This window comes from Diadema setosum, chromosome 17 (genome assembly GCF_964275005.1).
Source record: "Diadema setosum chromosome 17, eeDiaSeto1, whole genome shotgun sequence".
Lineage (NCBI taxonomy): Eukaryota > Metazoa > Echinodermata > Echinoidea > Diadematoida > Diadematidae > Diadema > Diadema setosum.
This window is the reverse complement of record NC_092701.1, coordinates 21,057,652-21,074,845: the sequence shown is the minus strand read 5'-3', so window position 1 is coordinate 21,074,845 and position 17,194 is coordinate 21,057,652. Positions and strand designations below refer to the sequence as shown.

Here is a 17,194-nt window from a genome sequence, read left to right as displayed (position 1 = left end):
GTAGAAACACATTGGGTACCATTGTCCACCTTTTGGGGTGGTCGATGCGTGGTGATGCCAAGGACGATTTTTCAGTAGAAACACATTGGGTAGCAAAATTCGCGGTGTACCGGAAGTCTCGAATTGTTGGGAGATTTCGCCCGCATTTAATATTCAAATGGTCACACACCTGCTTTGCGTTCACAGCACTGACGCATCTTGTGTGTTGTAGTACCAGTATCCTATTGTGTACAATACATGTACCAGGTACTGTACCAGGGAGGTGGGGATCCCACCTCCCTGACTGTACAGTCTACACTGTACACTTAGTACTGCGTACTGTTGCTCCTCGTTTCACGGCTTGCATGTTGTCAGGGTTAATGTTTCCGTAACCAAAAGATACACTAACTTGTTTCTTGTTGCTTGAATAGATAATATGTCAGAGAATATCGACTGGAGAATGGATCTGCAGCGATTTTTGATTTTCAAGTGACGGCAGATAACAGAAGTAGTGAAGGGCATTTCATTTTTGGACGCCAAAACAAAGCGGGATGCCGACAGAATGCCATTATGTAGCCTATTATACATGCTTCTTCTAATTTGAGATGTTGCATCTCCCTAAACATTAGGCCATTTTCTCCTTCTCAAAGCAGCAGATTGAACTTGACTCCTGACTCTGTGACTTGCAGTGAGAACAGTACAAAAGCAAAAATACTCAAAAACACTCGTCCCGATCTAGTTTGTGCCATCTTGATCATTTTGTTTACCTTCCATACCGCGCGACCTGCGACCACATATCATGCTGTAGAATACGCAACTTCCGGTTCACCATACAAGTAAGTTCTCTTGTATCTTCCCGCATCACCACGTATCACCACATATTTATTGCTCAATAGGAACAGTTCTGGTAGTCGTAAAATACGAGGTGATGCGAGGGACAAAATTCGCTGTGATGCAAGGTGATAAGAGATGATGCGGGGTGTCCCCTGTAGAAACATGCTCTTTGTGCATGAGTGGGATTAGTGTTCATGCGGCATCAAGCATGGAATTTAGCCTAAACCCACTTGGCTTTGTCTTGTTGCCTTGTGGGTGAAGCATTCCATAACATTATGCACACAATTCCGACTGACGCACTCAGACCTGTGTGTCATTTGTATACTGTACCTCTGTGTGCCATGTGAAGGTATAATGGAAAACAAGCAGGAGAAAAAAAAAAAAAAAAACACTCTCAGCCGTGGAGTACTTGGTTAATACCATGGACCTAGGTCCATGGTTAATACCGACTGCAAGCAGATCCATATAGTGCTTTGTGCTGCATGGATAATTAGTGCATTCCTAACGTCTAACAACAACGTTTTCTCTCCACCACACTGACATTTCAACACAGAGTTCATAGAGCAGGATAGTGCATTCATTACATTCTTGTGTAGTAGGTCATCAAAATAACTTTGTGGCAATTTATGAGCATGTTAATGTAAAATTTTCTATTCTTACACATATGTACAGTTGGTAACTCACTGTGCAGCTTGACTACTATGTGATGTTGTACATCAGTACATGTATGTTCGTACCAGGAGAGTACTTTATAAACGCTAAGTAATTGAGAGTTTTCTGTTCTATTGGGAGAAGTTTGGAGAAGTATACCCATAGCACATAACTGGTTGTGTCTAACTTGTGTGTGTGTGTATGTTTATGCAGGTCTATTTAACTGTCTGCATTTACGGTGTGATTGTGTTTAATTGTCTTGGGTTTGTAGGAACATTGGCTTCTTTTGTTGTGTGTTATGTGTGTGTGTGTGTGTGTGTGTGTGTGTGTATACATGCATTTTTTGGTTAATCCATGAAAGTAAAATATCCTTTCTATCATATGTGACCCTGCATCATAAAACCAACAAAAAGTCACCAGACATGGATTTTTAGTTAAGGGCAGATTCTTAAAGAGCAGTAAGCTTTAAAATGATGTATAATTCGATTCAAATGGACTATCCTAACCTATCTAAATGCTAGAAAGAAGGCACACACAGTGCAGTCTTTGTATATGTATTTCTTTCTTGTAATTTAATTTAAACACAGTGCAGTGCATAAATGATGTCCCTTTTCTTTTCTGTATATCAGACTTTTCCTTTCTTTTTACCACTTCTAGTTGGGTGTCTGCCTTTTTTCTTTCTCCCTCACTCTCTTTCTTATTTCTTTCTCCCCCACTCTCTTTCTTATTTCTTTCTCTCTCTATCTTTTTATCTCTTATTAGTCTCTCTTCCTGGTTACTCTGTATTATGATTGTGAAGATATTTTAATTGTGTTTTAAATTTATGTGGATTGTATATTATGTGCGACTGCTAAGTTATATTGTTGTAGTTATTTTTTCATGTCTGAATTATGTATACAGTGTACTTTGTATAATTTGTATTGTATTTTTTCACCTGGAAAATGATTATCTTTTTTTGTTGGAAGAAAGACTAATAAAACTATCTGTATCTGTATCTGTATCTGTATCTGTATCTGTATCACACTCTGGAAAAGTGTGAACTGAGAAAAGAGGCTCTGAAGTGCAGGGTCTATTCAAGCGCTTAATCTTTACCAAGCCGTGCTAGCTGTGCAATGCAAGGGACAAAACACAGGATGTAAACCACCAGAGCAACGACAATGAAGGGATTATCAGAGAAAGCTGAAATTGAGCATGATCTATTCACACATTCTGTCCATGATTAATGCCAACGTTCAAAGCAGTTGTCATATCCTTTCATAAGTTATTAAACTTGAAAGTGAAGAGTGTGTAAATGATTTCAAGAAATAAAAAGGGGACTCTAGGACATACCGGATCATTCTATTCTCCCCCATAAAAGGGTTGTAGAAAAACTGCTGAAAACACACGTTCCCATCAATGTTATGATCCCAAACTAAAGAATAATGTAGAAGAAGGATAACTCTTTCAGAAAGTATGACAAACTCAATATTGACTCGGTTGACCCATTTCACCTTTTTTGAGTCCTCACATAAAATTAAGGATTGCGACTTTTTGTTCGTTTTGTGATGCATGGTCACATATCGTTGTGACATTGTCGTATAGACTTGTAGTGAAAAACGCAATGATGACTTTAAGGAAGAAAAGACTGCAGTCAGACAAATCATGGACCAAAAATGTTGTTGTTCTGCATTGTATTAAACAAGAATTTATAGGAGAGATGATAGGTGATTTACATGTACCCATGTATTCAGTGAAAAACCCTACACATTGTAAACATTCCTTCTCATTTTTATGTCCAATTTTGATGTTCAAAGCTTACAGTATTGTATGTCAGTCACATCGAAATTCTATTTTTTTTTTTTCATTTCAAGTTGGCCTGAACATGATGTGGAGTTGCAGAAACAAAGAAAATTTGAAACTTTATTCATCATTCCGGAGTTTCATACACTACGTGTATTTCACTATTTCTACCTTCAGCAGCAGTGCTTGTTTTTTTGTTTGTTTTTAATATAAAACAAGTTGAGGAGGAGTCCCGAGTATACTCGGGCAAGTGTCTATGGGAAATGCGTGTTGAAGCAAAATCAGCCCGTCCTCAACGGGGAAGGGATTTCCCAGAATTGCTGAACTCATTTCTTGGGGAAGCTGGCAGTTAAGTCATTAGCTCGTCAGATGTTTGGGGCTGACAATGGCATCCTTTGTAAGGAACGCAGACATCCTCAGACCTAGTTGTTAAGCTGCTAATGTATCTCTTTCAACTTCACCTTATCGGAAGACTGTGTGATGTGTTCTCTCTGAATTGGATTGAGAAGGGTTGTCTCTGAATTGGATTGAGAAGGGTTTCATCTGAATTGAAAATGTATATGTGACCGTGCACCTCAAAACGAACATAAGGTCGCACACACTGATTTTGCGTGAGGACTGAAAATAAGTGAAATGGGTCAACCTAGCCGAACTCGACTTTTTCATATTTTCTGAAAGATAGGGTCTTCTTTTACATTATGCTAAAATTTGGTATCATAAAACGGGCAGGAAAGTGTGTTTTTTTAGCAGTTTATCTCGAACATTTTTGGTAGAATAGTGTGATTATGTGTGTCTTTAGAATCCCTTTTTCATTTCTGAAAAACCTTGTCCACACTCTTCACTTTCAACTCTAATAACTTTTGAAAGGATAGTGCTACTGCTTTGAAAGTTGGCATTAATTATGGACAGAATGTGTTAATGAGACATGCTTAATTTCAGTTTAATCTGATAATCTCTTCATTGCTGTTACTCTGGTGGTTTACTTCCTGTTTTTTGTCCCATTCATCGCACAGCCAGCACGGTTTGGTAAAGATTAAGCGCTTGAATAGACACTGTACTTCAGAGCCTCTTTTCTCAGTTCACACTTTTCCTGAGTTTGTGCTTTCTTTCCAATATTTAGATAGGTTAGGAGAGTCCATTTGATTTGAGTTATACATCATTTTAGAGTCTGCTCTTTCAGAATATGGTCTTAACTAAAAATTCATGTCTGGCGACTTTTTGTTTGTTTTGAGGTGCAGGGTCACATATGATGAATCAACTTTTTGTGACCTCGGGGAACTATTCTTGATGAGCAGTTGTGGCTTGAAATGCATTTTATTGAAAGAGATTTCAACCTATCTCCTCACCTGCTTTCTCAGGTTCAGTATTATGAGAAAGGGTAATAATACCAGATTGGTCTGGTGAGACTCTGGTGTGGAAACTTGTAAAGAATTGAAAAAAAAGTAATTGCTTCACAGAATGTGTCATCATTTTTAATGTTCAATGTTTTGAAAAGAAAAGAGTAAGTTCTGCAAACAAATTTCACAAAAATTTTCACAAGAGTCTAGAGAGATCCCCGTTCACAGGAGAAGGGTGTTAAAACCAGATGATATTGAAATTGAATTTAATATAGTATTCTTGTTTTTGCTTTGATTTTTTTGTTTTTAATCCATACAAAGCTGTATTACAACTTCATTGTAGTTGTGAACACATTTTTTTTTTTCCCAATGGAGCCCAAAGAGAAGCATTTGTGTTTTCATTAGTTAAACAAATATAGTTCTGTTCTGCTTAAATGCATGTACATTAAGTGATTACTTAATGCAGAAATATTGTATGCATCATGTATTCTAAATGCAATCACAATTTTCTCTCACAGGTTTAAATAGTACACATTAGATCTGAACAAGAAGCAGGCACACTTAGTACAGAAATTATCACCTAACTTTAATTTGTGAACACATTTGGAGAAAAATTTTGACAGAAAAGAGAAATTCAGGAAGAAAACCACTTGAGCAGGAATCAAATTATCTTTCCTTCATGGATGCATTCATCTGACTGTGTTGCAAAGTACACTTTTCATGATCTACGTGTAGTTGAACTGGCGCAAGTTGACAAGTTGTTAGTCACTTTTTCTTGTGACGTATGTCTGTTCTAATTCTGATACGTGAATGAGGTCAGCTCAACAGACGAACAGAGCATGTGGCTCTGAGGCAAGTCCCCATGCCAAGCGAAAGGATTGTGTCAGAAGAATTGCGCCACAAACGTAATAGTGATCGTATTGAACAGGATGGTGACAAACGCCACCTACGCAATTACGATGACGTCCTTATGTAATCCCGTGAAGCGATGTCGTTCCGTTAATTGGTCGTGAGCCAATCCTCGTGGCCGTGCAACGAGAGTCGGCACGTAGGCCTGAAACAAAACAGGAAGTTTATGGATTAGTGGAAGCCCTTGTTTGCTTCTTGAAGGAGAAGAAATGCTCATTACATGGGGCTGACTTTTTTCACTGATGATGTCACAAACGGAGGGGGTGTGGTCTTGACCAAGTTTGTATGAGTGCCCAATGGGTTTTCTCAGAAGTGGAGACGTTCTGTTTTAACATTGTATGAGTCTTCTCAATCAGCTGCTGTGGTGATGGTGTAAAAGCTATGAAGATGGCATTTTTGCAGACAGGAAATAAAATATCATATTATGATTCTTCATATATTTTATGCACCTTAGAGCATGACATGCCTCCACTGAGTAAGATTTGTGGCTGATCAGCAACTATTCAAACCAGTATGCGAACAGTAAATATTAAATCCTTTTGAAAAATTAGCCAAGAAGCTAAGAGCCCGCTTTGGAGAGACCTAGCTCTCCATTCATCATTTTAATAGAGGAAGTACAGAGGACATCAATCTAAGTGGAACATACATTGAGTGGAAAACTTAGACCTGAAACAGGCTATCACATGACAGCCTGTTTTGATATATGATGCCCAGAGTGCTATGAAAACATACAGTGCACGAAATGAAAAAATACTGCTCATTAGTTTGACATGAAACAAAGGGACTATTTTTATAATGGGCGATTATGGATACAGCAGTGTGAATAGTTTCATTCATGGCCAGGAGTTTTAATTTAAGTTAGGGTAATCCCGTGGTGTTAAAAGTGTTCAATTAATCACCTTTTTTGGATGGGTTTCCTCCTTTTGCTGTTTTTCCTCTCACTTTTGATATGTTTGCGTTTTAATTTCACGAGGCTCTTGTTTGTACCAAATTTCAGAACTTTGCTGCTGCAGTGTCAAAGGACCCACACATGGCCCTTGGCCACTTTCAGCTGGGCATGGTGTACTACAGATTGCAGCGCTACAATGAGTCCAGGAACAGCTATGACCAAGCCAAGGTCACTCTTCGTGGCAACAAATTTATTGATTACAGGCAGCTGGGGTTTGTGCACAAACTCTATGAGTGTGAGGTGAGTGATTTTTACATTCTTCAAGAAAATTTGTTGCTTTTGTTTGCTTGTTTTTGCTATTGTCTTTGTTTCCTTTGGTTCAAGTTTTTCATAAATAAAATTTGTGATTGCTACAACATAATCTCACATTCATTTTCTTTTTTTTTTGTGTATTGTGAGCGATTCTAGGGGGACATTTTATGAAGTATTTTGTCACATATTTTTTTTTCCTGACAAATTTGCTCTCAGCCAGTCAGATGCAAGGATTTCTGTAGCTTATAACAGTTTGTCTGAAAAGTACCTGACAAAAGTCACACTTGATGAAATACCCCCGAGGATAGATTATGAAAATGATAATAGCCAGTGCTTGCTAGTGAAGACTAAGCTCTAATTTTTATGAATTTTAATGAAAGATATTCTAATGTATAGGGGAGCACTTTCTTCATTGAGTTCCATTGCATGGATAGTTTGCATGTGACACACTGTTCCATTGATTTATTAACTGCAGAGTACATTGTAGATGTGTATATGACTGACTTCACCCATTGTGGTGTTCCTCTGTTTCTTGATCGGCAGGTCTTGTACAACCTGGCGCTGACCTACGCCACCATGATGAACAGCTCGGAGTATGCCCTGGAGCTTCTCCACCAAGCCAGCAAGGTCACCGTTGAGACCCGCCATGGCACCATGATCGAGAAAGCGGAAAAACTCCTGATGGTGTGTGCCTTGGTATTCTGCTTTTTGCCCATAATCAACAGCTTGACTGAGCAGTGCATGGATGAGAACTATTCAAGGATTAAGATATTTGCAGAGATGAGGGTTCTAGGGCAATTACCCCCTGGACAATTATCCCAATCTAATCCTAATCTTTACTCTAACCTTGTCACTAACCAGTATTAAGCCGATGGGGGGGGGGGGGGGGGGTAAATTGTCTTGATATTGTAATATACGTCAAACACAATCTAAATTTGCCAGTCAATCTAGGAATCTTTGAAAAGGAATTAATTGAATCGGGTCATCTCAGATGAATGCAAAATGCAAAATATATTTGATTCAGTGTTCGGCTTCCAAACTCTACATTAGGGTGTTGTGGAATGAGAGCCAATTTTAATAGCCAGTGTTTGTTGATGCTGACTGATGAAGGCTGAACACACTATGGTTCTGCCAAACAATGGAGATAGTGCACATGACATGCCGAGTAGCTGTGACAAGTCTCAATGACTCACAGAAAATCCTGTAGTCCTGTCAACATACACACCCTTCCCCCGAGCATACTAGAAAGTTTTGATGGAGAATATTTAACAACAACAACAACAACAACAACAACAACAACAACAACAACAACAACAACAACAACAACAACAACAACAACAACAACAACAAAATTGTCTTGAGTTACATGGTTTGTGCTTACTTTTTTTTCCCTTTTTTTTGAGGGGGGTGTTGTTTGTTTGTTTGTTTGTTTGTTGTTTGTTTTTGCTTGGTATGCAATACTCAACAGATTTGTTTTGATTTATTAGTTCTGGTGCATGGTGAAATGATTACATCATTATCTTGGCAGGTGGTACACATATATGTGGATTGCTATAATAAACAAATGGTGATAGTAAATAAACAATGCCAGATGATGAAGACTAGTAGCATTTTAGCATGAAGAGGGTTTCCCAAAGAGCAGAAACCAGTATTGTTTTGGCCATGATTCTGTGCTCAAATTATATATTCTGACTTTTATTCTTTGGAGTTGAGGAAGAGAAATACAAATGAACTCTTTCCTGTGGCATCTTTTCTCCCAGAGCAACCAGCTGTATGAACCCCTAGTGCTACCCACCAACCAGCTCTTCCGTCCGCCCCAGAGCAAAGTTGCCAATTTGAAGAACATTGACTATCTCGGCAAAGCCAAAGTCCTCAGCGAATTGCCTGACTCAAGCAACAATAACAACAAAGCGGTAAGATGTTGAAATGTGTACCTTTCATTTGTATGTTTGTTTGTTGTGAGTCCAAATAGACATTTTTTTCATAGAGATTGCTGTACAAATATGTACTTTATAGTTACACTGTACATAAAGAAGCCTTTAACCTGTTGAAGACTAGTCCCGCGTATACTCGGGCAGGTGTCTATGGGAAATGCATGTTGTAGCAAAATCAGCCCATCCTCAACCGGTTAAAGTGCCATAGTTCAGGGAGATTGTTATTTTGCACGAAGACTGTGCTGTGGAAGTGGTGAGAATGGTGATTACTGCAACTTGAGTTTGTATGATTTTGTAAAGCATGCTTTACTGATACTTATTATCTTGCATAGCAAAACATTATAGTATCATTCAAGATTATTGTGTTAACCCTAACTAGGCCGGGCTATTTAAGAAGATCATAGAGCCTGGGGGGGGGGGGCCTCCCAGGCCCCCCCTCCAGATCTCGGCCGTCGACCGCGCGATCGCTACGAAAATTGGCACACACATTGCCTATGATGTAATCTAAAGTACCATGAAGTTAAATTTAAAAAGAAATTATCATTTATGCTAAATTATGCTAATTTATGCATGATGATGCATGAAATCAGACAATTTGGTATAAATCACTAAATAAAGCTCAAAGTGGACAAATTTTTTGTGTAAATATTCTTTTTAGTGTCCTGAGCAAATATAAGAGAAAAAAATTGTGCCATCAGAAAAAATTTCTTAAGTATTTTATTGTTTTTTGAATTTCTTATGTATTTCTTTGTTTTTTCGACTTTATGTTTTTCATTGTTTTTTCGATGAAACTTGTTTGCGACATTGTTCCGAACAAGAAAATATATTAATAATTGATTTTAATCAATAAAACCCCTAAATAATCATGCTTTTGTGAAATTTGCCTGTTAGCACAGTTTTCATTGAAATTGTACACAAATTCACGTTTTTGAGCAATTTTTGGTCTGACATGCACATACATATTTATGCCCAAACTTCGAAACCGCGCGCCCGGGCATCGCAAATTTGGTGTCAAAAGATGCGGGAGACTTGAAAGAAAAAAGTCATGAAACATCGCGGCGATAGCTTTTCGCATTAGCGATACATCGCGCGGAACGTCGAGGGGGGGGGGCCTCGGAGGCCCCCCCCCCCCCCCCCCCCCCTGGCCTAGTTAGGGTTAAGAGTATTAACTTTGACATGGTCTTTTTTTTTTTAATTGATTCGTCAAGTTTTTGTGGCCTACAGCAGGGCACTGCCTTGTGACTGAAAATGCTTACATTAATGCCGTGGATTTATTTGTGCAAATTTTGTGAAAAAAAAATGGAAGCAAAAATATTCCCTGCATGCACTGCCCAAGGCCAGCATGCTAGCATTGCAATGTCAAGAGGCTGCTAGTACTAGATTTTTTTTTTTTTTTTCTGATAAATTTGATTGCTTTTTATTGAAGCAGTGTTTCAAGTACTGTATACGCTATATATTTTGCCTGGGTTTTATTTTCACGAATTTTGCGAGTCTGGAGCTATTCGCGAAATTAACAACACGCGAAAATATTACCTTAAATGTTGAATTCTAACTTACTAGTTTTTTTCATGCAGTGTATAACCATGGAGCTACTCTGTTAGTAGCTCCATGGTATAACTAGTATCATTCTTATTTGCTAGTAAGTTGAAAATTCACACTTTCTTTGCCACTTCATATTCCCCCCCAATCGTGAATTTAACAACTCGCGAAAATGTGTGACAGCGGCAATTCGCGAAAATTTATGTACGCAAAAATTATATCGTATACAGTAAATGGTTTGCTTGAAAAGTTAAACTTTCTTTAATAAGAGTGTTTGTCTTAATTTTGGTTACAAACATTTTATCATGATACTGAGATGACAACAAAGCATGAAATTAGCTACACATGAACATGTTCAATGAACTGCCTTTCGTGAAAGTATCTTTATGAGAAAATGTCAGCATTTACAGTAGTTAAAAATGTTCTATATTACTTGAGAGGCTCAAATTCCTCAACAACACATCAAATTACTATGTGGCAACATCATTCATGGCAAATGGACTGTGCAGTGATTGTTAAGTATATGAAATACCATCATTGTCTTAATCAAAGCTATGCCAATGCCAGTAAGGAAGTTAATTGCATGAATTTCTAGATCAACAACAACAACAACAACAACAACAACAACAACCACAACCACAACAACAACAACAACAACAACAGCAACAATAACAACTACAACAAATGATGATTATGATAAGGAAACGTGTACATGAGGATTTGAAGTCAAAATATTTTGTCATTTTTCAGAAAGATGAAAAAAATTTCAAAAGCACAAAACTTTCTGCTTTGATTTTAAAACACATGATGAAAACAAGAGGAATATAGTGAAAATTGCCTTCCTAGATGTGGTCTCAGTTCTTTTTCATTTGATGAGGATTTTTTTGTCATATGATGATGACTGGAAACTCCAAACGCAACTGTAAAAAGGTTCTATTGAACTTTGTGTAGGCTTAAGAGTGAAAGGAAATATTTTTTCTTGTCCTTTTATTTCAGAGCTCAGAAGAGTTTGACACAGTCATCAATGATAATTAATACCCAGTAAAATTTGTCATGCTTTTTGTTATCATGTGTATGTACATGTGACAAGAAAGAAAAATAACCAACAGGAAACCATACACACACGATGTGGGATATTACATCTCACCTTTGTTTCCTGTGCAACGATGGGAGTGGGCGATGTATCATCAGTACTGTAAAATGCAAGAGGACATTCAGTAATGTGTGTGGTTTGAGAGTGATCAATTGATATTGACAATTTGTCATTGGGGCACAGTAAACAAAACAGGAAGAAATCAGTCAGTCTAGATGACAAAACATTGGTCATACTCAGAATTCTTTTTTTTTTTTTTTTCAATCATTTTTTTTTTTTTTTTTTTTTTTTAGGGGTGGGATAGGGCTATTTGTCTGATCTTTCCGTCATTGCATCATGGAATGAACACTTCTCCGAAGTGGAAATCTAATTTGCACATCTCTAGCAGACAAAAACAAATTATTGAAATTATGCAACTGAGTACCGAATATATTCAAATGAAAAGTAAGAAATCATATGAGCATTACATATTTCACAAATGTTGGAAAGGGAAGAGATGTGAATAGTGACTTGTGTAATAATCAGTTCATTTCATCAAAGAGACACAGTTGAGATGGTCACTTCATTATATTGTCTTAATGTCTTCTCTTATTTGGTGACTTTCAATTATAGTAGATTAATTAATTAAGTAGATTAATTAATTAATTAATTTTCAGTTAAAGTAGATTAGAGCTGCTAGGAAGGATCAGATTGTGTTACAGATTTACCACTGTTAGATGGAAAATCAGTGAATTTCAGGGATTACAATGACGGATGGAGCAATTTTCGGACGCAATTGATAGTAAAATTGTGAACAGCTGGACTGATGCTGTCCAATGTAGCTTGAACATGAACATTGCTGTTTCAGTGAAAAAAAATCATGGATATGAATATATAAACAATAACTACAAATTCCTTGATGATTGAGACTGATTAGAGGACAGATGTGAAAAGTGGGTTAAGTGTTTCTTATATATTAGGTAAATGAATGAGACAAAAAGTTATGTTGAACCAGCCTCTGGATGTGAATTACATATAGGTTGAGTATATCGCAGACTCTTCCCCCCCCCCTTTTTTATACTTAAATGACAATACAAGTGATAATAATTCGAAGTCTTGCTTGGAAACAGGAGTTACAAAGGAAAAGCTTGTGTGAATTACTATGCTGGCTCTTAATTATTAGTATGATTCAATTTTTTTCTTCACATTTGCTTTCGATGTCAACGTGCCTTGACATTTCCTCACACACAGCCAAGCAACAGGGACGTCCATTATAATGAGTCATTTATTTATCTATGTATTTATCAATTGAGGTTGTGGCTTATGCCAGTGACTGGTGGTACTTGCTTGGGATTTGAGGTTGGTCAGGAAAAGGTCTATCAGAATAGATACATGTAGATGGTGGAAGTCAGGGAAAGGCACAGAGATGTTTACCTTGTAAAAGGTTACGAGGGAATTCACTACTGACCTCTTATTCACCATTATTTGTATACGTGTGGTGGGATGGAGTGGAGTGAGAGTTATTCATTTTATGAGATTACATTTGCTCTGTCTATAATGGGACTTTCTTTCTAGATTCAGTTTCACAGAGTATTTTTCTTTCATTTGAACCTCCTTTATGATTCATTGCTATTTCTCTACATTCGGGGAATGCCACCTGGAAACTGGTGTTGTTTTGATTGACAGGATGCACGATTCTACTTTCAGAGTAATCTTAGAACATGTAAACTTATTATTGAGGAACTTGATTTTGTTGCTATGTATAGTTAACATCAAATTAAGTCAACTTTGATATTCTTGTAGTTCTGTGAGTAGTCGGTATTATTTTGCTTCCTGTTTTATGCTATCGGGTAATGTACAAAAAAACACACATTCACACACTAAGTATTTATTTGTCATAGGGATGAACACTATAAACCTAAAGGCAGAGTTACCATCTGGACTCTGCTGTAGGTGTGTGCTTTTTCCTTTTTCAGAAGTGAGAAAATACATTTCATTTTCAATATGACTTTGCTTTTATTATGAATTTGATGTACAGCATGCTACAATTATTGTAGCTATGCACAAATTCCCCATTTGTGAACCGAATAATAGTTCTTTCAAGCTGTGATCCTCCCGTGCCTTAGTATTTTCTTTTGATCTGCAGAAGTGGCAGTCCTCTTCACGTCAAATGCTGTAAAATTCAATTCCCAGTTCTAATGTATGCAATGGAGTTTAGGTATAAATGCAATGCTTACATGTGCAGGGTGCTGTCAAAACATGATTTTGTTATTCATGAGCAATGTTATTTTTTCATAATTTCAGCTTTTATTTCCTCATTCTGAACCATCTATTTGACACTACTTCACAACTCTAACATTTTATAGACTGGGCTATTCTTCCTCAGTTTGGGGAATTGTAATAATTTGCAGATTGTCAAGTTGTGTCTGTGGAGAGACTACACATATTCATATGCAATGGTTTTTATCAAAAGAAACAAGGACGTGAGAATGCCTGGGAGGAAATATGCTGAATTGTTCGTGTATGCACATTTTTTTAATTTTTTTTTTTTTTATTTAACTGCATTATTGAAACTTTGAATAGAAATACCAATAATGACCTGGCCAAAAAAGTTAATTATCGCCATCTTTTCTTAAAAGTTTTTTTTTTCTTTTTTAATCTCATTTCTGTAGCTGTAGGATGTTCCTGAATCAATGTCCTGTTGGATTAACTTCTTCTCTTTTTTTTTTCTTTTTCACTTTCAGTACCGTAGTTTTTCTGAAGTTTTGCTATCTAGTAGAGGGTCATGTACATGTACACTATAGTCACGTCAAAACCCAAAGGATCCTTGGAAACATGAAAAAAAAGAGGAAAAACTATCATTGTGTGATTCATGTTATCACATTAATACACAGAGGATCCTTGAAAATATGAACAGAAAAAAAACAAAACAACCAAGAGGAAAAGCTGTGTGATTCAGTTGTTTTTCCTGCAGTATTCTTGTCCTTTGGTTATTATGTTATTTTTTTTTTAATTTGTGCTGGGAGTTTGATATTTCAATATCATTTTCCTGTTTGCTCGTACCATTCTCAATTGCTGTTGAAATGAGGAAGTGCAATGATTGTGAGGAAGAAAAGAGTATTCAGAGTAGGAAGGGATGTTGGATGTATATATGGTGACATCACAGGCTGTTACCAAGGACATTGTTGAAAATTTGTAAAATAATATGTGACCGGCGACAACGGTTTCAGGCAAAAGTCAGGAATTTTGAAAATTCATTTTTTCACTGAATCACATTGCCCATTTCCAAAGCTTTGCATTGATATAAAACACTTCTATTCTTCGGCACCATAAGTGGGCATAGAAAGAGAAATAAAATGCACTTTTTAAGTTGTTAGCCTGACAAAATTGCGAGAAAACAGGCTTTGAAGATTCACTTCTTTCTCAAAGACAATGTCCGAGCGGCGATGCGAGGGTAGAATCACCCATCCGTACGATGGTGCCAATCGATGTTAAGCCCCGCCTCTAGCAACCACATCGCCTTCTGATTGGCTCACTGAGAGAGTCAAATTTCCCGGGCACCTTCCTCGGAGCCCACCGTATGGAGCCGAAAAACACTGCGTTTCGCTCGGGTTTGTTTACCAGTACGTCTTTCAAGATGGCGAATACGATAATTGCACGTATGGTGTACATGTACATGTGTATGGTGCACGCATTATGCAATGGAATCCACACCCCATGACTGTGTGCATGTAACAGGAGCGGCGGTGAATCCACACATTTACAAATCGCGTTTTCATTGTGGTTGATTTGTCTTGACATTGGCGACCCTTTTGAACGCAGAAAATTGCTAGTGTTGGCAAGGGTCACGCTGCCTCTTTGTTTTGCTTTTACAAGACATGCATATGTTGCTTTGTTTGGTAGTGCTAATTAAATTAAAACAAACAAACAAACAAACAAACTCGACTCGTTAGTTTGGTCCGATCTTGACGTGTAGTATTTGAATATAATTGGTCACATGTGACCGCTCCTTTCCTCTTATCTACCTTCTATTGAGTCAGTCTGCTGTCATGATTTTTACTACATGTACAAGTAGACAAATTTGAGAATATTTAGTTTTCTTTTCGCACGATTATGTCATGCTACATGATTTTTGTTTCACTTCCGTTGTCGAACATTGCGGTAGAATAGTTTGGATAGAAAGCCAAACGAAGAGCACGCACTACAGAGCGAGGGTATATAAACCACTATAGCAAGAACAATGGAGCATGTAATTGTGCACGCGTGGACAAAGCATTCCCCAAACGCTGCAACTGGTGTCTCCGAAAGCCGAATTATGTAAATGTATGCGACGCACCATCCAATCGCATGCGAGACCCTGCGCCGTAGCAACACTGGGGATATTGGCGCGGCGTTCGAAAAAAGCTCGAAACTGACGAGTGCGATCTAACATAGGGTGCTTAAAATTCCATTTTCGATAGGAAAAACTTGGTCTTATGCTATGAAATTTAGTGTAGATATAGAAAACATATCAAAGATTTGATTTCTGCAGAAAACCTAAATCGACAAAAATAATGGTCAAAATCTTTGTACCCCGCCTAGGAGGGAATTTGCGCTTGCGACTTTTGCCTGAAACCGTTGTCGCGGGTCACATATGTGAAGGATAGTTATATTGCTTAATTGCTTTAAGTGAAAATATATGTGGTGAGGGTTTTTTTTTAATGGTACTATGTGTGGTTAGCTGTTACTGAATTGATTAGATCAAATAAGTCATCACTGTAAACAGGTTAATAGATCCTATCACAATCGGACATTGGAAGGCAAAGAGCAATTTTAGGTGTTCCCATGCCCAGTATGTTACATCCTGGTCTGTGTGTGTATAGGGATTCTGTGTTTGCAAATTGGGCGTGCACTGTGTGTCTCTCTACTCAGTAAATATGGATGTGACATGCTTGTCATGCATAAATTCAATTGTATGTGATACTGTGTGTACAGGAGACTGACTGAGGTAGAATTATTGCATACATGTGTGTGTGTGGGTGTGTGTAACTAAAAGTATGGAATTGATTTGGTCGAAATTTGTAAATGACTACTAGATAGTTGATCCCCTATCTCTGATGCTAGTGGGGGTAGTGGAAGAGGGGCTGATATTCATAGTTAATGTATTCATAGTTTAGTAATGATTTTTTTTTTTTTTTTTTTTTATCACTCATGTATTTCGATTTCAGTCCTATGACTTTTTTTTTCTCAACAGGCAACAAATTCAGAACAAAAACTATCTACAGATCTAAAAAATGCTGTCCATTCAAATGAGTGTTTGCACACATGCTCTTGACATTTTTAAAGGCATAGCATGTTTTTAAAATTGCTGCAGACATGGTTGAGTGGGCACTTGACATTGTGTTCTATGAATGATGGTACTTGTAACTGACTCATGAATCCAGTCGTCTAGGGCAATACAATTGTCTGCAGATACAGCCCAAGATAAGCAGGGTAAACATTTTGTAGTCAGGTGTCGGCATACACAGTCTATTCATTAGATTGTTTGCAAACAAGGACTCTTTTTTCTTATAGGACAGAAAGTTTGCACATCCATTCCACTCAGAAACTGTTTGCACTATATGTGACCGTGCATCACAAAACAAACAAAAAGTTGCATGTCCTGATTTACGTAAGGATTCAAAATAGGTGAGACAGGTCAACCTAGTCAATCTTAAGTTTTTCTTATTTTCCGTAAGAGCAATTCTTCTAAATCATTCTACAGTTTGGGATTAGAGAGCTAATGGGAAATAGTGTTTTCAGCAGTTTTTCTAGAACACTTTTATTTTTGTAGAATCATGTGATCAGTGATGTCCTAGAGGCCCCAAATCATTTCCCTTTACACAGTATTCACTTTCAACTCTAATTGATTATGAAAGAATGATGCTACTGTTTTGAAAAATGGTAGTAGTCATGTATAGAATGTGCTAATAGAGCATGC

General features: G+C 37.4%; 1 protein-coding gene across 1 annotated transcript in view; it reads left to right on the top strand.

Annotated features, from left to right (window-relative positions):
• LOC140240521 (uncharacterized) overlaps positions 1–17,194 on the top strand; it is a 45,829-nt gene that overhangs the window by 14,473 nt on the left and 14,162 nt on the right. Inside the window, exons 4-6 of the mRNA XM_072320288.1 lie at positions 6,487–6,678; positions 7,234–7,374; positions 8,451–8,603. Coding sequence (XP_072176389.1) covers positions 6,487–6,678; positions 7,234–7,374; positions 8,451–8,603 — 486 coding nt within the window. The remainder of the gene's footprint in view (positions 1–6,486; positions 6,679–7,233; positions 7,375–8,450; positions 8,604–17,194) is intronic.